Consider the following 27,306-nt stretch of genomic DNA (forward strand, 5'->3'; position numbering starts at 1 on the left):
ACAGACAATGCTTACGAAATCGCCAGCAAATGGTCTCTAGATCCACTCAAATAGGTTTGCGTGTGTGTTTGGAGGAGACGGGGTGCAGGACAGATTGGGAAGCCAGTATATGGAGAGATCCACACCTTATAGGTCATATTAACCAAGCAGAGTTAGTTCCAAAGGGGTGGAAGTATATATATACACACACACACACACACAGGCAGACAGCACATCAAAGCCTTCCTCACTCTCCCAAGGAAACCAGTTTTGACTGTATCACAGGCAAAGGGTTTTTCAAATATCTCATTCCATTAACTCTTCGAACCATACTGACAATACAGCTTTGAATAATAAATAAATGCACGCTTAAATTGGCCGGACCCGGCCATGTAAGTTTCCCTTTCTCCCCACTCCCACCCCCCCCCCCCCTCGCCAGCCCTACCTCAGGTAGTCTCTGCGACAGAGGATGAGGTTTGCCTTGGTGTACAGTGTTGAACCCACCTCTCCGAGGCGGCAGTCACAACAGGCACATTTCAGGCAGTCCTCATGCCAGTACTTATCCAGCGCCTTCAGGAGATAGCGGTCTTTAATCTTCCGGTTGCAGCCAGCACAACCCTTCGGCTTGGTGTCTGGCTGAGCTGAGAGCATTTGTATACCTGCAGGAGGAAGGGAAGGGGAGGGGAGGGGGAATGAGGAGAACAGGACCAAACACAGAACAACGCCACTTACTACCAGGTCAGTGAGAGTGGGGTGTGTGTGAATTGTGTCCTACACTGCAGTGTGTTAGATCGCTCGCGTTAAGCTAATCAAATGAATATTCAATTTCTAGCTGGACTGTCTGAAGTGCGGAAAACCATAAAATTACTGCCTTAACTGCCGTTCACACACTCTGCTGTCTGTGGTGTTCAGGCTGCGGAGATGTGTTGACAAGGGGCAGCAGTTGTAATATCTCGGTTAGGGGTATTTGGGCTGGTAAGTGGGGAGGGTCACCCCCCCCCTTCCAAATGGCAGTAACAGGAGACACAAGATCCCACCCACACAGAGGCAGCAACGCGACTCTAACCCGCCAGTCAGGAAGAAATGATATTTGCAACAACAATCAGAAACTTTCCCCATTCACTCCTCTCTATGTCACACCGCACCGTTATGAAAGCCCAATTCTCCAGCCTAATGACAGAGTGCTGGATATGGCGCCCCTTCCAACAATTACAGGTCAGTACTTTTGAGCTGAAACGCTTTTTTTGGGTGGGTTTTAATGGTTTAATTGATTAACCTCGTGTGCCCCCAGTTGGAAATACCCTCCCCAGTTCACATTGAGTCGTACTAAAAGAAAATAAACCTCCATTATGTTGGGGGGTGGAGCTCATTACTTATTGTAAAAAAAGTTCGGCCCCAAACTGCAATTACTGCATTGCCCCAATCCCTTTCAAGCTTCTCGTACACACACCATTTGTCAGAAATCTAGATTCATAAGTGAGAGGTTAAGGATGGTCCACAGTCTGTTTACATTTCTTAGTAGTTGCAACCATGGTAGTCCATTTGAAGAGCGCTCACTCAAATTGCTACGATTTTATTGGGAACACCCCCCCCCCCCCCTTTCTAAGCTCTTTTACCCTGGTGTGCCACTCAATTCTCTCTCTCGATCCCCAAGAAGCTTGACGGGGGGGCAAGAATAATGTTGAAACACACTACCAGCCTCCAGATTAGTGAGACTTCCATTGCCCACAATATGTCGCGCTCCATTGTTGAAAATAAAAAAAAAGTTTCCCAAACTGATTGCTAACTCGTTTATCCCTGGAGAGGGGAGAGAGAGAGAGAGAGATTGAAGGAAAGACTTGGGAAATTGGGGATTCCACACTGGGGGAGGGGGAGGAGGAGGAGGGGTTATAAAGGAAAAGAAGCGGTGGTAAATGAGAAAGAGAGAATTTTGCCAACATTTCTCTTCATTAGGTCATTGAGGGATGGCAAACAAAAGATTTGGGGATGGGATGGGATGGGATGGGATGGGATGGAATGGGGGGGGGGGGGGGAGGAAAGCAGAGGGTGATGGTGAAGACTAAACGCTGGAATCAAACTGAAAGCCGATTCTCTGCTGGTTCATTGGGTTCAGATCGGACAGCAGCCCTCTGGGACCACGATGCAAATTAAATAAAGGTCCCCATTTGGGGAGGGGGGGGGGGGGGGGAAAGCTTTTTTCTAAAAAAAAATAAAGCGACTGGAGCTCGGAACCAATTTGATTCCCACTCCCTTCTTTAGATGCAGCTGTAAGGCTGAAGAGATACTGACATTTTTCCACTCTTATCAGTTTAATTACAGTTTCCATGGCAGCAAAGCGCTGATGCTTGGCAAAGGCCAATGAGATCTACGACAGCCATCCCAATTTCTGATGCAGGCAGCATACAAAACAACAAAAAAAAGGAGAGAAAAGCCCACTCTCACCGCTAACATGCTCAATTTAATATCTTTCCACCCCTCCTCCTCTACTCCGCGAGAGAAATGATCTGAATAATGCAAAGAGAACCGTTTACAGATGACAACACTTTTGTCAGAAAAGAGGAAATCCTTCAGAAAGCACTAAAATAAAATCATGGAAGTCGCAGAAAGCGTCACGCTGCTAACTTGCACATCCACAAAAAGAGAGAGATTGGTATTTCACTAAAACCTCTGAAGAACTCGGCTTTGTCTGAAATCACACGCGCGCACACACACACAATGACATTGAGAATCCCAATTCGCAGCCTTACCAAAAGATAACTTTCCTCTCCTTTTTCCGCATCGGTTGTTTGTGTTTTTTTTGGGGGGGTAGGGGGTTGAAGGAGGGTTTGGCTAAGTCTCCAGCAGCTTCAGGCGGGAAGAGCCAGTTTCTTCCCCGTCAGGGTGAACTGGTAGCGGTGGGTAATAACACCGAGGCTGGTCATTGTCAATACCGACAAAGAGACACGCTACATTAAACGTACCGCACGTTTCTCATCGTCAGCCTGGCGCTGAAAGGCAGTTCTTGTGGTTTTCGGTGGGGGTGTTGGGTTGAGGGGCGGGGGGTGGGGGAAGAAGAGGAATTTAAAAAGCTCTGCTTATAACATACCCTCTCTCCCCTTCCTTTGCAAAGGCAAGAACTCCCACCCTCCCCCCCAAAAAAACTTTTGCTTTTACATTCAAAAGAATCCCAGAAAAGATCTAACCGGAGGAAACTTATCTAGCCTCAGAACAAAAACTCCCCGAACAGAAAGGGACAACGCAGAAAGTTCAAACCGTTCAGAAATATAAAACGCACACTTTTCCAAAACAAAACCCAGCCTAGAGTAGCTACAAAATAGCCAGAGGGCTATTCATTCCACACTTACCGTCTCTATTCAACATGAAAAAGAAACCCTCTCCAAAATGTGTTCAGAATACAGCGTATACTTTCTTCCAATGCAAGGTCAACAAACGGAATGCACTTGTATCGTTAGAAAAGAAAGTTTTAAAACGTAATGAGATCCCCAAGGAACTGCCAGTAATCGAGTTGATCACAACGGAGCTACAGGTGTTCTGTCTGCGTATCCGCAGTGTAACCTTTCCCTGTGCCGAATGATGGAGGACAACTTACCTATCAGCTTATGAGAATTGTCCTAAACGAATTCAGCCTCATCATCTGCAAATTCAATCCTTCGCCAGCGAGACACAATGCAGTAAAAGGTCATTCAATTATTAGCGAGGTACCGCGGCTGCCACTACACACACACTCACTCACTCTCACACACATACACACACACACACACACACACAGAGCAGCGGTCCCCTAGATCCACCACACGCACACTCTCTACTGTCGACCTAAGTCCAGCAATAGCCCTGGGATGAATCTTGTCTTAATGGCTAATTTCCCCACGGTGAAAATTTACAAGCAGCCACTAGCTTTGGCTAGACAGATCCACACACACACACTTCCCGGAGAACGGTAAAAAAAACAGCTATAAAACCAACCTCTTGAGTGCGTCCAGTTCCAGAGACTGCGGATTAATGAAAGCTTTCTTATTGATTTAACCGGTTGTCAAAAAAAAGTGTAGCAGAGCCGAGTTATAATTCCCCCTCCCCGTTTGACAAAATAAACCCCTTCCCTACCGTTTAGTCCCATACAACTATGAGATATCAATGCCTTTTGTTAGCCAATACATACACACACACACACAACGCAGCGAGAGAGACAAAATCAAAACAAATGGAAAAGCTAATGAGGACAATTAAATTAATTATGTTCAAGGAGATGAGTTTTTTTTTAAAAAAACTGTATGATCTGCTATTCCTCGCTTGCAAGGACTGCTCTGTGATTCATGGCAACTGATTAGTGCATCTATGCAAATCTTTGTTTAAATCATTCAACTAATTAAATGATAGGATTATTCTTCTGCCTACAGTGACATCATTTCCCAGTAATTAGTACTCTGTTTAGGCCGTGGCAATAGATTCTTAATAACACCAGCGAGTTGCAGATGTTGAACCATTTTCTCACGCGTCTGTGAGGAACTGCCCCAAACCCCGATTACATACTGTACTTATACCTCCTCGGAGGGAGAAGAATAATACGCCCCAACTACATTTAAAAGGAGAAAAAAAAAACACATAGGAATCAATAGTTAACATTCAGCTCCATGCTACCCATTTCTCTTATTCCCACCCCCACCCACCACACAAAATGTAATGATAATAAGATGGGTCATAAAATGCTCCTCTTTTCATTATGACTGATGAAATGCATTAAAACTGACAGGGTATTACCTGACAGTAATTAGGTTTTGTCATGAATTAAATTATTTGAATGTGGACTATCTTCCCAATCGTGCAATTTTCAGGGAATTTTTTTCTCAAGTCAGGGAAGAGACAGAAAATAGCATTTTCCCCCTCCCTTCATAATCGTATGAATTATTCACAGAATCATCACAAACCATACAGTTGAAGAGGCTCACCACTTAGTACATTGCACAGATGTGATCAACAGTGATTACTAGCAATGAAATACTAGGGGACACACACACACACACACACACCCAGTGATTTGGTGAACAAGAGGTGACATTTAATCACCAACCAATATTCTCAGATATTTAAAAAACAAACAAACACCAATTCATAATCTCCACAAAATCCTCCCCTCTTCCCATTTTCAAAGATAAATTTTTGCATTTACACCTTTCTTCAAGGCAGAAGGGAGTTTTTAAACTAGGCGTGCGTTTTCTTTCACTGTGGGCAAATTAAGTGCTTAATTGAAAACTCTCAAGAAACCCCTTTCATTAAGAACTAAAAAGGAGCTAGCTATTTCTTACTTCTTCAAAACAAATGTTCCAGCCCAAACTGACTCTCGAAAATCTATTGCAAGCTTCCCATTCATCAAAGAAGACATTTAATCCCTTATTTCACAAGCACACTTTAAAATCAAATTCAACACAGAAGACAATTATTGAACTCACCTTATTTCAAATCGCTGCTGAGCGGGGCTCAAGGAAAAAGACCAGTCAAGTTTTCACTTTTTAAAAAAAATTGCTTCACACTAATGCGTTGATTTGAGGTCTTTCCTTTGCCTCAAAATAAAATCAAACAGAAATCCTACATTCACAAATAGAAACACTAAACAGTGTTGTTGAGGCGAGAATTAAGTGTTAGGCTGTTTCTTCCTCTTCTGAAAAAAAAACTCAGTTTCCAGGGAAGATAGAGAGAGAGAACAAATTTCTTTTCATGGGGATGATGGCAGAACCAGTTACTTGTTCCTTCTAACCACGACAGCAAGGATGAAAGGGCCACCTGTCTCTCTCTTCTCGAGCTGAGCACAAAACCTGAGTGGGCCAGCTTCTTTTCCTCCAGTATTTAAGCACCTAACCAGGTCCCTAGTTAGCAGCTTCCTTCAGCTCATCCAAGAAGCTGACAAGTACTGTTAGAGGAGGCTGTACATGTTGCTCTAATGGACCTCATTAAGTTCTACTTACAGATGTTCTCTTAACATAATTGATCTGTGGTGAGTTGAGAGGACTGAAACTTATTCCCCAGCCCCCAATTACGGTTGGGTAATTAGATCCCCAACCTCCAATTTTTCACATTCACCCTTCTAACATTCCAAAATATCAAAGTATCTCTTTCTCACAAAGCCCCCCCTTACTGGACTCCACTCGCTCATGGTATTGACAGTTAGATCTGCTAACCTTTGTAGTGACGCCAGATTTAATAGCACATTCAGTTCACTGACAGAGCTCCATCTTTTTTTCCTCTCCCCCTTTGCTTCCTTTTTATTCTACTCTGATAACAAAGGGGAAGAGAAACTAACTTTGTGTGGTTTGTACTTTTTGATAAAAGCTACTAATGATCAGCCTTGGCAGGGGAGATTCTGTTTTAATGTCTTTTTTCAGAATCTGTTTTAATTCCTCAGATAGGAACTTTAAGGAGCAATGAAGGAGAGAGGTGCTGCTCTGAAACAGCAAGGAAAAAAAATACTGCACACCTGGGACAGATGAAGCCAAACCAATGCTTTTATAATGCCAATCAGCAATGCTGTTATCATCCCGCTAATTAGGAAAGCAGCCTAAAACAGAGAGCACTTTGGGAAATGGTAATACTATGGTTTTGCACTTAAAAGAGTAGAAATTTTCTGTACTGTAGAATCCTGGATTGGCTTTGACAATCCTTTAACTATGGATAAGGTTTACTGTGCACTTCTTTTCTGAAACAAAAGCAAAGATGTGGCTAAAGAAGGTGCCAAAGGAACTTTGATGGTCTCATGGGAGTCAAAGGTCACAGCACATCACAAAATTGGTGGAATGAATTTACAAGATGAGCAAAACAAATTCTCCACACACCGAGATACGTTGCTGAGAGTTAACGGGAGGCCGTCTGTATTTATTGCTGGTCCTAGGGTTCATGGCACTCCAAGAATAGATCTAAGAATATTAGGAAGGGTTCTGGGGAAACATCACTCGACCTGAAACGTTAATGCTGATTTCTCTCCACAGATGCTGCCAGACCTGCTGAGCTTTTCAAGCAATTTCTGTTTTTGTTTCCGATTCACAGCATCCACACTTTCGGTTTTTACTAAGAATTTTAGATGTGATTAAATGTTTTGGTTTGTTAAGGACTCTTTAATGTAATTGTGGGTGAACCCATGAAGCTTTTGTGCAGGATTATTGAAGACTGAATATAATATTCCTGGTGATAGGGGACTTAATAGAGGAAAACATTTTAAAGTTTTGAAACTTCAACTGGAGGTATTTTCAAGGTTCTAAGAACAGGCATGTAGTGACTACTGCTGGGAATTCTGCAAGAGGAGAAGAGGTCAACTCAGGTACAGAGAGGTTTGGGAGATGTGCAATGCACAACAAGTGCTATACTAAGCTCAAGGTTTATGCCAAGAAAATAGACTGTCTGCACATCGTGGAGGTACAGTGCATGAGCAGACTCGGAATCACATTTTAGGGTCAGCACAGAGGCAGTGAATGAGTTATGCTCAATGATCTGAGAGAAGCTGTGAAGATATTTATTGATCTGTACAGCCCTGCCCTGCTAGAAATGGGACCAGCAGCACCTTACTCCTGGCATTATGTGGATGACATTGGAGAGGTTTCCACACTCAACCATTTGACTGTGCACGGCTCCATCCTGAACTCTGAAACCTTGTATTGTGACAAACTAGTTACAGTCATTTTAGCAAGCAAAATTCTTGCTGTCTCCAAAATGGGGTGGTGTCTTTAAACCCACACATTATATAAACAGCCGCAAGATTACAGCCACCCTGCAGTTTGCTGGGTCAGGATTTCCAAGAGTGGGCAGGATTTCTGGGCAGAACACTGTCTGCCAATGTTTTTAACAGGCTCTCTGTCCCAGTCAGAAGGAGAGGCAGAAATAGAGACCGCATTGCAGGATTATGCTGGCTTCCTGCATCACAGGGAAGAGGTTAAAAGGGCTAGGAGGAGGGGGGGCAGCATAGAGATAGTGAGTAATATAATGGGTGAGGGAGGTCAGAGAGACACTGGGTTAATGCTTCTGGGCTGGAGGGTGATGTGGGCAGTGATCACTGACACACTGAGCATGGGTAAGGGCATCCAATTGAAAGGAGGGAGCCGGGTTTTCCTAGAGTTCTGTGGGTGGGGGGTGCATTCCTGTTCCCCTGGAAAGACAAGTTTAATTCTTCAGCAAGTAACTTTTCCCTGCCTTCATTTCCAGCCTTTTAGCCCTTCATTTCCAGCCTTCTAGCCCTGAACATACTGAATGGTGGGGCAGGCTAAAAGGGCCGAATGGCCTATTCCTATTCTCTATGTTTCTAATGCTCTTATGTTTCTCAGGCTCCAGGCAGAGCAGGCAGTGAAGAAGGCAAATAGTATGTTGGCTTTCATAGCAAGGAAACTCCAGTACAGGAGCAGCAATGGCTTGCCACAATTGTACAGGGCTTGGTGAGTATTGTGTGCAGTTTTGTTCTCCTTATCTGAGAAATAATGTTCTGGCTATGGAAGGAATGCAATTAAGTGTTACCATAATGAGTCCTGGGATGGTTGGACTGACGTACGAAGATTCACTGGATCGGTTCGGACTCTTTTCATTGGAGTTGAGAAAGAACGGGGTGGGGTTCTCGCAGAATACTGTAAAATTCTAACAGATCTACTCAGGATAAATGCTAGATGGATGTTCCCAATGATTAGGGAATCCGGAACCAGGGTTCACAGTCTAAGGATTCAGGGTAGGTTATTTAGGACTGAGATGAGGAGAAATTTCTTCGTCCACACAGTAGTGAGTCTGTGGAATTCTCTGCCACAGGAAATGATTGAGGCTAAAACATTGACTGTTTTCAATAAGGAGCTCGAGTAGTTCTTAGGGCCAAAGGGATCCAACGGTATTTGGGGAAACAAGTACTGAGTTGGCTGATCAGACCTTCTGAATGACAGAGCAGACTCAAAAGGCCAAATCGCCTTCCCCTGCTCCCATTTCCTGTGTTTCTAATAACTTGGGAAATCTGTCTGACCAGCACTAAAGCTGGGGGAGTCTGAGGCAGGCAGCGAGTGACCTGAATGCTGTGAGGAGTTTGGTTACCCATGACCTTGTCCCTCCTTTGTTAAAACTGAGCGCAGAAAAGATACAATAGAATACATGGAACCTACAGTGAGGCATTCTGGCTAGATGTATTGCAACTCCAAATGACACTAACAACGTGGGTTCAATTCCTGCACCGGTTGAGGTTACCATGAAGGACTCTTCTTCTCAGCCTCTCCCCTTGCCTGAAGGGTAGTGACCCTGAGGTTAAACCATCACCAGTCATCTCTGTCTAATAAAGAGCAGCCCTATGGTCCTCTGGGACTATGGTAAATTTACCGACTTTTATTGCTGGTTTTATGAATCAGTTCCCTTTTAAGTGTGCCATTTTTAGCAACAACTCTTTTAATTGTAGTGGTAGTGAGCATTGTTCCATGAGGGATACTCCATCAAGGTTGCTTTCTGCAATCCATTTTCTTTCTCATCATATATAGTATAACATTTCTCATATTGGGGTGGGATGCTACTAGTGGTAACACTACTGGGTTAGTAAGCTAGAGGTCTTGGTTAATGCTCTGGGGTATAGGTTCACATCACATCATGGCAGACAGTAGAATTTGAATGCAGTCAATAAATCTGGAAATTAAGACTAATCTCATTGACGATGGCCATGTAAGCACTCATCTACTTCACTAACACTGTTTTAGGGATGGAAATTCGCCGTTCCTTCCTGGTGAGTCCACATGTGATTCCCAACCCACAGCAATGTGGTTGATTCTTAACAGCCTTCTGAATAGGCAGAAGGGTAAATACAAAAATGAGCAACAATTACTTATGTGCACATCCCACCTAAGAATAAAAAAAATCTGTTAATTATGTTTTTGTTATTATTTCTCTGAGACAGCACTGTCAAACCGAACCCAAGCTGATCTGTAAGACAAAAGCTGACACCTTTCTTTGGGGATAGAGTCTATTAGCTACTCAGTCTTAGAACATCTTCCCCACACCAACTTTAGCTGTTGCCCTTTTATATCTACCCAGTCAATTTTATTACTCCAATAACCCCAATCATCTGCTTAGCTACTTGCTATATTGACAAGTGCAGCAATTTTTGTTGTGATTTTTAAAATACTTGCTTCCTGCCTACGATGTCAAATCTAACTGTTTTACAGTTGGTCTGCTTTTCTCTCTGTCCTTCAACTTATACAATTTCACTTAAGCTCCCACTGAAATTCAGACACCACAGGCTGAAATTTCCTATTTGCAGCTTAAGTGTGGGGGTAAGTGAGTTTCATGGTACCAACTGTTCCATGGCTGGGGCGAATTTAATCTTCCACTTTCCTCATCAGAATGTCAGTTGTTTCATTGGGAATCTCATTATGAGACAGTACAGAAGTGCTGGTATCATCCAGCTTTAATGCCCTGGAAATATATTTGAAGTCCAGTTCCACTTCACTTCAAATGGTGCAAGCCAGGAACGACCTTTCACACTGCGGTGTTCGAGCCAAATCAATGAGAACATGTCCCAGCAGAAAGTGAAGGATGCTGCCTCTGTCACAGACCAAGAACTGAAGAATTAGTGGATGGGGTCATGAACAGGAGGTCAGTCCTTTTCCAGCAGCGCAGTACTTCTAGAGCCAGCAGTCTAACAGGTGTCTCAGTGGTTAGCACTGCTGCCTGACAATGTAAGCGCCCAGGTTTGATCCCAGCCTTGGGTGACTGTCTGTGTGGAGTTCCACATTCTCCCTGAGTCTGCGTGGGTTTTCTCCGGTTGGTCTGGTTTCCTCCCACAATCCAAAGATGTGCAGCTTAGGTGACTTGCCCATGCTAAATTGTCCATAGTGTTTAGGGATGTGTAGGTTAGGTGCATTAGTCAGAGGATAAATGTAGGGGCATGGGTTACTCTTTGGTGTGGGCTGAAGGGCTTGTTCCCACACTGTAGGGATTCTATATAAAAAAAAGTTGCAGCGCAGTTATTGCAGTGTCTCACACAATGAGGATGTATAGCAGGGCAGAAAGATGTTCTGTGCTCTGCAAGGGTCAGTGCCAAAACCTTCTCTTTGCTATGTCACACTCAAAGATGCTGTCACTCTCTGTCACTCTGCCACTGCCACACATCTTTCCAACACCGATGGACCATACCCTCAGTATCACAAGACACCAATGTCCCTCACCCACCTCATCTTCAGTAATGATAAACCCTTCCAGAGCTCTGCTTTTCTTACTCACTCTTTAGGGACACCTCATCATCTTTTGCATGACAATTAACTCCTCTTGCACTCACTTCAATCTCCCTTTGTCTCACTGCCCAGGGAAGGAAATTGACCCAAAACTGGGCCAAACAGTCCAAGACAGACAGGACGATTGTAGACATTAAGCTTCTCACACTCTGCGAGGAGAGAACAGTTGAATTGGCCAGAGGGGAGGAGACTCTACACATGGACACTGTGACACTCCAGTGGGCAACCAACCCAGTTAGCTACACTGTGCTGTGCTGCTCTCCCATTATAACCAATACTGATTCATTCTTCATTTTCTGAAACTGTTGTCCATCTTCTACAAGTAATTCCCTCTCTTTTCTCATACAGGACACCAATGGCACCCATCACGCATCCACAAAGGGCCAGGTGCTGCATTCCCTCAGCTCCACTGTACCTCTGAGGAGGAAGCCAGTGAAACCTTAAAAGAAAAGCATCTTGTTGTGGTTCTGTTCACCGAGCTGGGAATTTGTCTTGCAAACGTTTCGTCCCCTGTCTAGGTGACATCCTCAGTGCTTGGGAGCCTCCTGTGAAGCACTTCTGTGATGTTTCCTCCGGCATTTATAGTGGCCTGTCTCTGCCGCTTCCGGTTGTCAGTTCGAGCTGTCCACTGTAGTGGCCGGTATATTGGGTCCAGGTCGATGTGTTTGTTGATAGAGTCTGTGGATGAGTGCCATGCCTCTAGGAATTCCCTGGCTGTTCTCTGTTTGGCTTGCCCTATAATGGTAGTGTTGTCCCAGTCGAATTCATGTTGCTTGTGGTCTGTGTGTGTGGCCACGCAGATGACAAGCAACATGAATTCGACTGGGACAACACTACCATTATAGGGCAAGCCAAACAGAGAACAGCCAGGGAATTCCTAGAGGCATGGCACTCATCCACAGACTTTATCAACAAACACATCGACCTGGACCCAATATACCAGCCACTACAGCGGACAGCTGGAACTGACAACCGGAAGCAGCAGAGACAGGCCACTATAAATGCCGGAGGAAACATCACAGAAGAGCTTCACAGGAGGCTCCCAAGCACTGAGGATGTCACCTAGACAGGGGATGAAACGTTTGCAAGACAAATTCCCAGCTCGGCGAACAGAACCACAACAACGAGCACCCGAGCTACAAATCTTCTCCCAGAAAAGCATCTTACCTGAACCTTTCACCAGCTCAGAGAATTTCACCTTGGTGGGTACTTATTCTAGTTTGAATCAAGGATGTTCTCCTTCTGAGTTCAGTGAGAAAACAAAGAGTCACTACAATGCAGAAAAAGGCCATCCAGCCCATTGGGTTTGCACCAACCCCTCTGAAGAGCATCCCGCCTAGACCCCGTCCCCCACCCCAAACCTATCCCTGTAACCCCGTGTCTACCTGGCGAATCCATCTGGCCTGCACCTTCTTGGTTACCACAGGGCGATTTAACATGGCTAGTCCATCTGACCTGGAAATCGATGCAGAGAATGTGCAAACTCCATAGAGATGCTCAGCCAAGGCTAGAATCAAACCTTGGTTCCTGGCGCTGTGAGGCAGCAGTGCTAACTGCTGAGCTGCCCCAGTAATAATGTCTGTCAGGAATATCAGAAAGTTAACACAATGTTTTTGAAAGAATCCTGAACCCCCACATCCACAGCAATCAAGCAAAATGCTATCCCCTCAAATATTGTGGTAATGGAGGCTTCCTAAGTAGGTAATAGTCACGTTTCAATAAGGACATCTGAGGTGTGTGACCTTATTCAATCAGTGGACAGCAAAGTGTATACACTACACCCAGAGTATTATTTTTACCACTAATCCCCTTAAAAGGCATTTGGCCCACCTCCCTTCCACATCATATCTCATGTCCTTGCATTCGTCTGTTTTGGTGTGTTATAGACTAGACCAAACCCCCTTAAAATATTCAGAAGATACTCTAGACACTAACTTCTTCTTATTTCAAAGGTAAATGTAAGGTGTTGCATTCCAGATACAACTCGATTCATCAAACTATTAGATTTAAAAGAAAGCACACCTTATTCACCACAAATAAACAAATAAATAAACAAAGAAATAGGATTTGGAATAACTTAACTCTCTGGGAAAATATCTTCACTGAATAATAGATGCAGTAATTATTACTAAGTAACTGCTCCAATATAGTAACATTTCATAAATACACCCTTAGCAAAAGGCAAATACAGAAAACAGGCTGTCTCACACATAACTCCCATAGCAGGCAAAGAACCCCCAGTTTTTGGCTGTACCAAAGAAAAGGAAAAAATAGCTTTCACTTCTTCAAGACTCCAACAGCAACTGCTGCTGAAAAAAACTAAAGATCCTGGTTCTGTGTGGGTTTGACCCCATCCAGTCAGGCTGCTTCTATTGTTCCAACTTTTTTTAAAAAACAGGCCTCACAAGTTGTTTATCACCTCATAGACTTCTCACCACCTGTCCCCCTCCCCCAAAAGAAATCAGGACAAAACATACCTCTTAAAGCCACAGTATCATCACAAGTGTAAGAATACAATAGCCACAAAGTGTTGCCTTCCAGAACTCAGAAGGAGTGTAACTAGTAATGGGAAACTGGAGTTTCTACTTTTAAGCTCCATCTAATCAAGTCAAAACCCACTGAGACAGCAGTCTGTAAATCAAACCCCGCTATTCCTCGAGTCATTACAAAAGTTCAAGATTTTAAAGCGATACACAAAGTACTTAATTTTCAGACCCAGGTGGATAGAAAGCATGGCTCAGTTTTCCGTATCGGAGAAGAAGCATTATTCCCAGTACAGTAATTAGATTCACGTAAACAATTACATCGAATTAAGTGCATTTTACAAATGAAAACTTGAAACCCCTTATAAACTGTTGCATACACACACACATAGACAGATGTAAACAGCTGGAGAAAAACATGGGGCTATGGGGAAATGGGAGAAATGGTTCTTTGGTCACAAGATCTGCTGGGTGAGTTATGTCTGATCCAAAGGTTTCTCCTCGACTTTGCTTTTTCCAAATGTGTCCACTGGTTTGCAAGAGGCACAGAGTGGCTGGTTCACTTACAAAAGATAACTGACTCATCCAATTCACACGTGCACATCTGCTGGAGAAATTAATTAACAGTTTTTTTTCAGGTTTAAAGTGACTTACTGCAAAGAGCTAAGAGAAGGAGCTTTTGGCTGCAGTAGTCCTGCAGGTTTCTCTTCTGGTCTCGCTATCTTTTCTCCATCTTGCTCCCAGTGAAAGCAGTACAATTACCTGGCAATCAATGACATAGTTGTTGCCAGGCAGAGAAGCTTTGTCATAAGTAACTGGCCATTGGTCCACAACAAGCAGTTCCACTTGTAAACATCCCTCGGCTCCAGTTTGTCTGCATATTTCTGGAACCACAACTGTACAAGCATTGTTCACAAAAGGTATCAAATTATATTAGATTCCCTACAGTGTGAAAACAGGCCCTTCGGCCCAATAAGTCCACACCAACCCTCCAAAGAGCACCCCTACCAGACCCATTTCCCTACCTTTACCCTGACTAATGCACTTAACATTATGGGCAATTTAGCATGGCCAATTCACCTGACCTGCATATCTTTGGACTGTGGGAGGAAACTGGAGCACCCGGAGGAAACCCACGCAGACACGGGGAGAATGTGCAAACTCCACACAGACAGTTGCCCGATACAGGAATTGAACCCAGGTCCCTGGTACTATGAGGCAGCAGTGCTAACCACTGAGCCACTGTGCCACCCCTTATTTTTAAAAACATGCAGCCTTCCTTGTAAATCCCTGGTTTTCAAAAATTCTTTCGCATTTCAATCCATTCCTTCATGCCACTTGTTTAGCTTACATGACAAGGAGGCCAACAATGGGTACAATATAATGCAATGATTGCTTTGAAGCCATTATTCAAAAACCCAATTCATCATAGAATCTCTACAGTGTGGAAACAGAACATTTGGCCCAACAAATCCACACTGGCCCTCCAAAGGCTATCCTACCCAAACCCATTATTAATGCACCTAATTTACAAATTCCTGAACACTACAGTCAATTTAGCTTGGCCGATCCACCTAACCTGCACATCTTTAGACTGTGGGAGGAAACCGGAGCACCTGAAGAAATCCCACACAGACGTGGGGAGAACATACAAATTCTACACAGACAGTCTTCTGAGGTTGGAATTGAACCCGGGTTCCTGGCACTGTGAGGCAGCAGCGCTAGCCACTGAGCCACCGTGAACAACTACTGAACATGAAGGGCAAATAGGAGGCAGATAGATGGCATTATTGAATCAGTGAAGGCATGATTACTGCAGTTGCCACTAGGAAAGCTACAAAAGTAAAGTTATTAATGCTGTTCCTGAAGAAAAAGCAATAACATACCCTGCTCACTTTGTAGGCAGTCACACACATTTTATAAAGTTATTGTGCTTTTGAATTTCAATACAAAATGTACAAGTTCCAAATCTGTGTTGGTGTCAATAACATACAGGCCATGCCTGTGAATCATCAGTGCCCACAACCACCCCCCCCCCCCTCCCCCCCACTTCATTTGACCCTTTCTGTTGCTCTCCCTCTGGCTCAGCCTCCACTGGGTTTTGATTGAGCCCTTTTCATCACTATTAATGTCCCCACTGTAACCCCAGAGCACATGACTTTGGAAGTTTCCACAATCTTGTTATCCCTACACCATCTCTATGTAGAGGCCAGAGTTACAGTGAGTTGCTTGAACCATCTCCCCTGAGATGGGTCAGTCCCCTCTGTTAAACAAGGAGATCTATAATATTGGGGCAGTGGAGGTGGAGTTTGAATTCCATCTCCCTTTAGGACCTAAGGTGAGGTACTGCACACACTCCTCTTTGTGTATCTGGACATTATCAGGTCCATGAAAAATCTGCTGGACCTGATATGGTTTGATGCTGTTGCTTTGGATCACTTGCTAACTTCTGAGTTAAAAGTGTTCAAACCTAACCACATAACTGCTTTGAACAGTGTGGATTGTCATTTCAGTACTGCACTGAGGAGGCATCTCTGGTCAATGGAGATGCTGCTTTTGTGATGATTGTTAATATTAAAACCCCATTTGGCTCCTCACACAGATATAAAGGTTCTCTATGGCACAACTCAAAGGGTAAGCCATTTTCCCAGTGGTCTGCTCAACATGTATCTCTTAACCTCGAAAAACATTTTATCTGTCATTCTGTGCAAAATAATTACAACATTTGCCTATATAGCAGTGTCTACACTATATATAGCAATAGTAATAGTTGGATGTGAGGAGCTTAGTGATGTCCTTGTTAATTTTTTTCATCAACTTGCAGATGATCCATTCCCTAAAATTACAGATTCCGTGGTGAATGAACTTTGTGACATTTAATTGGTTAAGTGCCTTGCTAGTTGCTCGAGAATTGTTAAAGGATCATTACGGGTGTGTTATAATTGGATACTACTTTTTCATTATCGTAAAAAAAAAATTCTAAAGCCACGCAATCCTGCAATTCTGTTCATGGTCCTTAATTATAATGAGAAATGGACATTTGTCCTGATTCTTAAAAGGAGAAAAATTTAATCATATGTATTCAACGTAACACAGGCAAGGGAAGACATAGCACAATTGCACTTAATCTCCTCCTACTGTAATGCATTGCTGGAAATGGAATACCATACGAGCATCCTTCAGAACCATTTGTATTAATGTAAACATTTGACAGTAACTAGCGGTAATTTACACGGCATGTGGCAACTCATTTGTTCCTAGTTTCCTTTGCAAATGCAGTGCTCATTACTGTTAAGTGAAATACTCCAACATTTTGTTCGCATTTCTTGTTCCTTCTATTCCTGACGCTGTCAAGTGGTTCCATTACCAAACTAGTGTGCTTTTACTGTTGGAGTATTTCACTTGCCAGTAATGAGTTCTGTATTTGCAAAGTGAGATCGGGGCTCTCCCAATAGCTCAGTCAATATAGTTGACAAGCCACTGCGACATGTTGACCAGCAAGCGTCCAAGGTTTGTTTCTTGGCCAGTCCAAAATTTCTGATCTCAACCTTATGACATAGAAACATATAAAACGTAGAAAATTTCAAGCACAGAATGAGTCCATTCAGTTCATGGTGTCTGTGGCGTCTGTTCTAATTTGAGATAGATTGCATAGTTTCAATGCGACTGATCAGTCTAACTCCAGTTTTGAAGTTTTGTTTCATATCCCTGTACAATATGGCACTACAAGTGAATATCTAGAAATGTCCTAATTGGGACAGCTCTGAGGCTTGTGGAATCCATTGGAAACAGCTTTCTCATCATTAAAGCACCCATCAACCATTACCTCTTGCTTCCTGAGGCTGAGCCAGATTTGTTTCCAAATCCTCACTTCATTTTGACTTGTCTGACTGTTCTACTATGTAGGACCTTGTCAAAATGCATATAGTCATCAAATGTACTACCGTCATCAAATTTCCTTGTTACCTCTTCAAAACATTAGGCAGGTTCCACCGACATAATCTTTTCTGAACAAACCCATGCTGACTGCTCTTGATTAATTTGTGCCTCTAGTCGTGGTTTGTACAGTTCCTCAGAAAAGTTTCCAATGACTTTCTTGCCACCAAATTTAATCCGACTGTCTTTAATTACTGTCTTCATTCCTTGCTTTCTACTTTAAAGATAGTGGGACATGTTAACAGTCCTCTAATATTGAACTGATACTGTGGTGTGGACATTGACTTCTTCCGGGTATTTTTATCTGAAGCAGCAAAAATTATATTAGTTCACATAACATAGAAATCAGCTGTGGGTAACATGGTGTGGAAAGATTCAACAAATGTTCATTACAGTTCTTGATGGATATAGGTAGTTATGAGAGTCACAGGCATTTCAGTGTTTGGGCAAATATCAAACTATTACAAAGCATAGCATCCTTCCACCAATGTCTTAGACATCAACTAACCCCAGTTCAGATGGAATCTGAGACCTTTATACCCTTAGGTCATGTTCCCTGATGCAGTGATGATATCACGAGCATGTCTTATGCACGTGTCATTGATTCTAAAACTATACTAACATGTAAACCAGAGTTTATAACAAGGCTTCCCAAAGTGGAGTCAGGACCCAAGAGGAGACTTGAGCTGAAATGCTAGGCTAGTGAGGTCATACATAGCAATAGCAGAACTCTCCCTTCCCCAGTTCAAATATCTTCTCTTCATCCTTCTCCAAAGCTAACTAAAATTAGCACCAGTTTTCAGTTCCCTCTCAATGTAATATCATGATCAGAAGTGATCTTATATGAACTGGACTGGTTGCATATTCTGGGAACCTGTGCTGGTATCCAAGTATTTGGGTTTTTGACTTACACTCTTTACTATGAGTGTAGCTATGGTTGTTCTACTCACTTGTCATCTATCTCTTTCATTCTCCCCTGTATTTGGAAAAGAATGTACCCTGTCTTGGAATAGTTAGTTCATTGGTTGTTGCTCGCATTTTCCTTTCAAACATTGAGGATGGTGATCTCTTCTCCATTAGCGCTGCATAAAAAGGTAGTGGTGCGATGTGACAGTCTTGTTTTGTTGTTTGACAGGTAATGGTCATTGACTGGATAGGTTTTACTATATACCCTCTTGAACTGTCCTACCTGTCCATCCTCCTTCCCACCTATCTGCTCTGACCTATTACCACCACCCTCCACCTTCATCTACCTATTGCATTCCTAGCTACCTTTCCCCCAGCACCACCCCCTTCCCATTTATCTCTCAGCCCCCTTGGGCACCCCCTATCCCCTGCATTCCTGATGATGAGCTTATGCTTGAAACATCGACTCTTCTGCTCCTCGGATGCTGCCTGAACTGCTGTGCTGTTCCAGCACCACACATTTTGACTCCAATCTCCAGCATCTGCAGCTCTCACTGTCTCCTGTAACATATCCTCTGTTAGACTGTTTGAGCGAGGGCAGTGGTGTGACAATGCGATATGGATCACTCTCCACTTACCATTATGAAATGAGTGGCCAGAGAAATGCAGTTTGTTGTCAGACCCTATGTTCTGGGACACAGAATAAACTGAAAACAGCGATGGTTGTATCAGTGATAGTCACATTCACTTTATTACTAAGTCGTTGAACGATGAGCTACTTAGAGAAATAATCACAAGAATGTAAAGTTCCTTGTGCACTGTGAACAGTTTTATTGTTACTTGTGTCCAAGAAGTAGTTAAAACGTTGTGTGGACGTAGAGGCTCCCTCTGCTGCTGTGGCTGGCACATTTGAAATGCCTCACATACATTTATAAGTTGTTAAATATCCTGAGGTACCCTTGGCCAGTACACAAGTTCATAGTACTAGTCATCCTGCCTGTTCAACATGCATTTGTCCTGGCTGTAATGTCATTGTGATATCTTTGTGTAATTCCTTTGGTACTAGGATGTGTTTGTCCTTGGAGATAACTTGACATGAAATACCAAATTCGTCTTGGTGTGGCCAAAGTAAATGAATGCTCTCAGCAATTTCTTTCATAATGTCAGGCCACCTCAGATAATAGACTTTTGCAACTCTTGTAGTAGTTGCCAATTTAAACAGTTCACCATGGTTCTGGCCAAATTGTTAACAGATCAACCTTAAGAACAGCTTCAACTTCAGCTGATTTGATTGCACCAGGCATGATCTGTTCCATCAGAGTGGGTGTGGTTTGTAACTCAGGATTTGTGACTCCAACTTCAGAGCTAGATCTAACTTCATTTTACCTTCTCATCTCTGCTGGATTGACGGTAAGATTTTTGGAAGTTAAGAAGAATTTGCATATTGACACTGTAGTATGATTCTGCTTATGAATGGAATTAGTGATCTGTTATACCCTGTGGGACTATCTCTTATCAGTTGTACCATGGGGTGCCACTTGCCACTTGCTGGCATCCATAACCTTCAGACTGCGCAGTGACAATATATTGTCAGCAGCTTCTGTGTTGATTTTAGACACTGGGGTGTCTTGACATTGCCTTTTCAGGACATTAGTTTCAATGGTTATAAAAGTTTAAGATCACCTTACACTATCAATGTGGTGTGTGAGGTTAACAATATGGAAAGCTTGTTCATCTTCTAAAATTAACATTTTGAGCTTATTGATGTATCTGTGTTTTTGTTAGTCCCTACCACTTTTCTTTGTGCCAGTATTGTGATGTGCAATTTTCTATATGGTCACCTGTGCTTTGTTCTGGGTTCTGGCTTGATCTTTGGAATAGATATCCTACATGTGCAGGTACAGTATGCCTTGGTGCCACATGCTTTGCAAAAATGAAGAAATGCTGAACAGATTTTAGGTAAATGCAACTGTTACAGCACCTGTGGTTTTCCACAGTTTAGAGGGAAAGTTGATGCATACCCTTTGCTGTGGTAAACTGCTCAATAGATTCTTGGAGTTTCTGCCTGTGTGACGTGAGTTGGAGTCTATTAACCCTGAAATTTATTCTTATATTGAACTGGTCTTCAAGAACTTTCCAGATCTTTTCTGGATCTTATTGATCAACTGCAGAGAGTTCAGATGAATTAATTCTCCTTGCTGATGGGAAACAAGATTTTCATTCTCAGGATCATTTATCTATTGATCTGTAAAACAGAACTACATACAACACTTGAATAGCTGTAATTCAGTAAAGGCATCATTGGTTGTGCAGTCCATAATTAACTATTTATTTATTCAATTACAGTGGCATGTTTGTTTTGTTTCTTTGACCAGTTTAGCCTTCCTCTCCTCTCATTTTGCCTTTTCAGCTTCTGTTTCACTTTATTTTCTGGTTGCTGCTCCTTTACTGGACTGTAATCCCTTTAGAATGTTGGATTAATAAACACAATTTTGTTTATTGCAGTTGCAGGTTTCAGCCACTAGATGACTTTCATGCCAAATAAAGAGTGATAAGACCACTTTACGTCAACTTGGATAAAGAAAATGGTGGAACCAACCAATTGCTACACACAGGTAAGGTTTGTTAGAGCATAAAACTGCATTTTAGTATTTTGAAAAGAGTTATTGTGTTTTTGTTCACTGGAGCTTTGTATTCCTGCCATGAGTAACCTTAGGTTTACAGAGTCATAGAGCATGGAAACAGGCCCTTAGGCCTAACGTGTCCATGCTGCCCAGTTTTCACAATTAATCTAGTTCCACTTGCCTGCATTTGGTCCATATCTCTCCATATCTATCCCACCCATTTGCCTGTCCAAATGTTACTTAAGCCATCGACTACTTTTTTACAAAAAATTCTAAATTGGAAAGTCAGCTAACAATTCATTTTTCTTAAAGTAAAAGACAGGTTTTCAAAACTTGCACCCACACCTCCCCCCTCACCTCCCTCCAAGGCCCCAATGGATCCTTCTATATCCATCGCAAATTCACCTGCACTTCCACACACATCATTTACTGCATCCGCTGCACCCGATGTGGCCTCCTCTACATTGGGGAGACAGGCCGCCTACTTGTGGAATGTTTCAGGGAACACCTCTGGGACACCGCACCAACCAACCCAACCACCCCGTGGCTGAACACTTTAGCTCCCCCTCCCACTCCGCCAATGACATGCTGGTCCTTGGCATCCTCCATTGCCAGACCCTGGCCACACGATGCCTGGAGGAAGAGCGCCTCAACTTCCGCCTAGGAACCCTCCAACCACAAGGATGAATGTAGATTTCTCCAGCTTCCTCATTTCCCCTCCCCCCACCTTATCTCAGTCCCCAACCCTCGGATTCAGCACTGCCCTCTTGACCTGCAATCTTCTTCCCGACCTCTCCACTCCCACCCCCTCTCTGGCCTATCACCCTCACCTTCACCTCCTTCCACCTATCGTATTCCCAGCGCCCCTCCCCCAAATTTCCTCCCCCACTACCTTTTATCTCAGCCCGCTTGGCACTCCAGCCTCATACCTGAAGAAGGGCTTATGCCCGAAATGTCGATTCTCCTGCTCCTCGGATGCTGCCTGGCCTGCTGTGTTTTTCCAGCACCACATATTTCAACTTTCAAACTTTATATAAATTTAAGCAGAAAGGAAATAGTTCTGCATTCTAGCTGTTTAATTTACAGATCATCTACTGACAGAAATTGGTGCTGTTAATGGTGATGTTCAGGACTGTTGTCTAGTTGATAGTCCCAAAACCCCACCATTGAGATCTTGGACTCTTTTTTTAATTGGCTACTGCAGCCAATCATGAATTACTGTGGTGTGGGCTATGCCTCCGGTAGCATATTCTTACCTGTTATGGTAATGCCAATATTATCTCCCATAATGTAAGAACTGGACATGGTAATATAGAACATAGAGCAGTACAGCACAGAAACTGGCCCTTCGGCCCACCATGTCTGTGCCAACCATGATGCCATTCTAAATTAATCCCACCGTGTCTGCACATGGTCCCTATCCTTCTATTCACTGCCTGTTCGTCTTGTCTAAATGTCTCTTAAACATTGCTATCGCTTCTGCTTCTCCCACCTCTCCTGATAGTGGGCTCCAGGCATCTACCATTCTCTGTGTAAAAAACTTGTCTTGCATATTTAAACTTTTCCCCTTTCACCTTAAACCTAAGTCCTCTAATATTTGACATTTCCACTCTGGAAAAAAAAGACTCTGCTTATCCACTCCAGCCATGCCTCTCAAAACTTTATTGATTTCAACCAGGTTGCCCCCTCAACCTCCGAATTTCTAGTAAATGCAATCCAAGTTTATCCAACCTCTCCTTATAACTAATACCCTCTAATCTAAGCAACATCCTGGTAAACCTTTGCACCCTCTCCAAAGCCTCTACATTGTCTCTATCGTATGGCAACCAGAACTGCACAGAATACTCCAAATGTGGCCAAATTCAATTTAGGTATTGTGGGGTATTGAAAGACTTAAAAGATGTTTATTAGAGCTTCTGATATATCCAACTATTAGATTAGTTACAGTTTGGAAACAGGCCCTTTAGCCCAACAAGTCCACACCGACCCATTCCCCCCTTCACCTAACACTACGGGCAATTTAGCATGGCCAATTCACCTAACCTGCACGTTTTCCAACTGTGGGAAGAAACCCACACAGACACGGGGAGAATATGCAAACTCCACACAGTCAGTCGCCTGAAGCAGGAATTGAACCCGGGTCTCTAGCACTGTGAGGCATTAGTGCTAACCACTATGCCACTGTGCCGCCCACGGTATTCTAGTCACAAACATTTCAATATCGGGGTAATATTAAGCTACCCAGTTACAAAGAGCAGAATGTTTCCATCAATGTGTCATGCTTCAACTAGCCCCATTTCAATTAGCCCCTTTATACCCTCAGGTCACTTGCAATGATACATTGAGCATGTCTTGTAAAGATGTACTGCATTCAACTATGAGGCAACACAACAGTCACCATAGGCAGATAAGATGAAACTTTACGTTCAGACCCTCCTCTATTTCCTCCCTACCTCTTAACAGCTTGAGACCATTCAGCAGGACCTTGTAATTTAGGTACCCAATCGCTTAATATTCCCTTCTCATTGAATTTATTCCATCTAATATTTTACACTTGCCCTCTTTGGCTGTAACGTCTGCATCACCTAGCTCCTTACTGATTACTCCTTACCACTATCATAACACCCCTCAATGAGGATCTTCATGAGCTTAACTGGTTGCTTGCCTTATAGTGTCAAACAGCCCAGCTAGTTTCTGAACCTGCCTCCGCTAAAACAACTCATGGCAGCCGCAGTGTTGGATGACCAGCATGTCATCTGGTGATTGTGTTTTCAATCCCTCTCCAACTCTGTTTCCGACCTTGGTGAGTCTTGAAAAATCCCTCACAAAATACATTTTAAAGGTCCATGCCTTAATCTTCTGTAACTACACAAATCCTTTCATGGTCTTTGATAAGCTCTGTTCTTCCTGGTTTGGTGAAAGGTCATTGATAACTACAGAGACTGACTGAGTATTACCAGCATTTTTGATATTGGTTTCAAATTCCTAGCATCCTCAATATTATGTTGTTTTTAATTAGTTTCTACTCTTCCCTTAGTAATCCTACAGCTCTTAATGTATTCATTAAACACCTGTAACTTCTTTGCTTGATTTATTTGCCAATATTTTTCATGCTTTTCTAATTTCCTTTTTAATTTTCTGCCTTTGTTTTCAATTCTCCTGTAGGTTCTCTGCAGTATCTAATCAAAGGACTTTATTTTTTACCTCATCGGACCATGAATAAACTTTGATAACTGTGGGTAGCAGGGGAAGGATCTAGATTTGGGACTTGCACTCATTTCCATATGGAAATAGCTTTGTTTTGAATCCACCACCATTCCACCACTTCCCCCCACCCCCCCCCCCCCCACCCCCACCACCACCTTCCATGTATACCTACCACAACATTGAATGTTCCAGACTATGTTTGCCAAATCATAAATTACTTGGCAAAATTGGCCTGTTTCCAATGTGACAATTATGCTCCTATTATCTGTATCCTTTTTTGAAACAATGGTAAATCTGACTGATTTATGATCACTCCTCTGCTGCTGATACCTTATCTCCCTCTTTGGCTTCACTCCCTAAAACTAAATCCAGATTTTCCCCTTTTTTTGTTGGGTGTGCTACAAACTAGTTTAAAAAGAAGGGTCTGTGAGGGGAACGAAAGGAGATGGATTGAAACTCACATCATTGGTGAGGATTTTTAAGCAGGTCAGAGTTGGGATCGGATGTGATGGTCCTGCAGTTTTGCTCCTTGGCTACTTTGCTGGTTCAGCACTGATCCTGAGCCATCTTTGGGTCTGTGGTGGTAGCCAATTCAGGGAAATTAGAATGATTAAAGTCTCAGTCCTGTGCTCACTGTAATTTCCATTCATCAACATGGGCATTAGACCTCGGCCTATATCGTGGCCAGAAAACTATACGGCCTTATGTTGGGAAAAGAATGTGAGTCATACTTCATCTCATAGTTCAGTTGGCTGGATAGCTAGCTTGTGATGTAGAATGATGTCCAAAAGCATGAGTTCAATGCCTGCACTAGCTGAGGTCACCATGAGGGAGTCTCCTTCTCGAATTCTCCGCTTGCCTGAGGTGAACCCAAAGTAAAACCACCACCAGTTGTGTCTCTCTAATGAGAAAGCAGCAAATCCTCCAGTAGGACTATAGCAACGTTACCTTAATCCACCCACATACAATGGACTAACCTTTATTGTCATGTGCAGTGAAAAGTGTGTAATGGCGCCATCTTAGTACAGAGTGTCTAATAACAATTGAAAGAGTAAAAAAAGTCAAGCATAGGAATACAAATTTTTACAAAGTACTCAAATTAGTCAAAGTCCAGAATAAGAATAAAAAGTATTGTTAAAAACTACTCAAATTATAGTCATAAGAACATAAGGACTAGGAGCAGGAGTAGGTTATCTGGCCATTTGAGCTCACTCCGCCATTCAATAAGATCGTGGCTGATCCTCTTGTGGCCTCAGCTCCACGTATCTACCATCTCACCATAACCCTTTATTCCTTTACCGTTCCAAAAAAAATCTATCTTAGCTTTGAAAGCATTATTGAGGAAGCCTCAGCTACTTCATTGAGCAAGGAATTCCATAGATTTACAATGCCCTGGGTAAAGAAGCTCCTTTTCAATTCAGTCCTAAATCTGCTCCCCCTAATTTTGAGGCTATGTCCTCTGGTCCTAGTTTCACCTGCCAGTGGAAACATCCTCTCTACTTCCATATTACCTATTCCCTTCATAGTTTTATATGTTTCCATAAGATACCCTCTCATTCTGCTAAATTCAAATGAATATGGTCCCAGTCTACTCAGTCTCTCCTCATAAGCTTAACATCCCCTTAACTTTTCACTAGGTCCATGGCTGCTGGGTTTCAGAACACGAGGCCTTGCTGCTTCCACGGACTTGTCTCCCAGGCTGGCATGGGCTCAGACTGTCTTGAACTCCACGCTCAGCACTGTGACCTGCCTCCAGGACTCAGCTCCTGTGGATCACAGGTGGATCACAACCAAGGTAACCGATCAGCCTACACAGTCATCTCTAGGCTCCTGAGACTGTTCGAGATTTACAAATTAAAGGGCTGATATCTTCTTATTTCGGCACTTCAATATTGAAATGCCTTCCTTTATCCGAAAATCTGCAGCTGGCATCTTGGCCAATGTTTTTGGTTGACAGCCTACCATAGGTCCTCTAGCCTTTGAAGTCAGCCTGCTCTCCTGGATTGGACGTCAAGCCTACGACCTGCTAGAAATTGGTCTGGCCCTTTAAGATTCAGGGTGGGCCGGTCCAGACCTGATCTTCCTGAGCTCGATCTGAAAATCAGACTCATTGTTTCAGTAAGGTGAAAGTGGGTATTGCAGATGCTGGAGATTAGAGGAGTGCAGGAAAAGTACGGCTGGTCAGGCAGCATCTAAGGAGCAGGAAAATTGACATTTCAGGCAAAAGCCTTGTACCTGATGAAGGGCTTTTGCCTGAAATGTCGATTTTCCTGCTCCTCGGGTGCTGCCTGATCTGTTATGCTTTTCCAGCGCTATTCTAATCTTGACCCATTGATTCAGTAAGTCTACAATCCCTTCAAAAATCGCCACTTTATGAATTTGGGATCTACACTTCCTCTATGAAGCCTATTGGGATTTTTACTGGAGTTTATTCTCACATTATCCTTTTAAAATCCAATCAATTTTTGTCTTTAATTATTGTTTCAACAACAACTGGAAGCTAATAAGAGACCAATCATCACAATGTACCTCCAGTCAATCTTCAGTGAAATGTTCATTCATTCATCCAAATGGGTTATGCTAGTAACTTATTTTGAAATGGTCCCGGTATGGAATCTAAGAGGCACCATCTTAAAAAACTAGATTAATTTATAAATATAGGAAATAGGAAAATGAGTAGTCCTTTCAGGTCCATGAGGCTGCTCCCTTGACCATAATCTTACCTCTCATCACCAACCATCATCCCCCAGAGCATCCACAACCTCATCACCTCAGGGGATCTCCCATCCACAGCCTCCAACCTCAAAGTCCTGGAACCCCACACCGCCCGGTTCTACCTCCTACCCGAAATTCATAAACCTTACTGCCCCAGTCAGCCCATCATCTCAGCCTGCTGCTGCCCCACCGAACTTATCTTCTCATACCATGACACTGTCCTGTCCCTCT

The 27,306-nt window shown here is 43.1% G+C and overlaps 1 protein-coding gene and 1 long non-coding RNA gene across 8 annotated transcripts in view; one reads left to right on the top strand and one right to left on the bottom strand.

The window, feature by feature from the left end:
* Window positions 1–27,306, bottom strand: part of lmo3 (LIM domain only 3) — a 227,474-nt gene that overhangs the window by 67,201 nt on the left and 132,967 nt on the right. The window contains exons 1-2 of one of the 7 annotated variants that reach the window (XM_072562202.1): window positions 5,427–5,802; window positions 425–638 (exon numbers count right to left, since the gene is read on the bottom strand). In XM_072562202.1, coding sequence (XP_072418303.1) covers window positions 425–630 — 206 coding nt within the window. In that variant the 5' untranslated portion in view covers window positions 631–638; window positions 5,427–5,802. Of the gene's footprint in view, window positions 1–424; window positions 639–870; window positions 895–2,726; window positions 2,959–3,323; window positions 3,523–3,568; window positions 3,883–3,945; window positions 4,370–5,426; window positions 5,803–27,306 lie in introns of those variants that run through there. The other 6 variants (XM_072562201.1, XM_072562203.1, XM_072562199.1 and 3 more) reach the window with 6 other exon arrangements.
* Window positions 624–26,517, top strand: LOC140466709 (uncharacterized). The gene is made up of 4 exons (XR_011955267.1): window positions 624–717; window positions 8,283–8,390; window positions 21,035–21,144; window positions 25,998–26,517. It is a non-coding gene; the product is annotated as an uncharacterized lncRNA (long non-coding RNA).

Source organism: Chiloscyllium punctatum, chromosome 44, assembly GCF_047496795.1.
Source record: "Chiloscyllium punctatum isolate Juve2018m chromosome 44, sChiPun1.3, whole genome shotgun sequence".
NCBI lineage: Eukaryota > Metazoa > Chordata > Chondrichthyes > Orectolobiformes > Hemiscylliidae > Chiloscyllium > Chiloscyllium punctatum.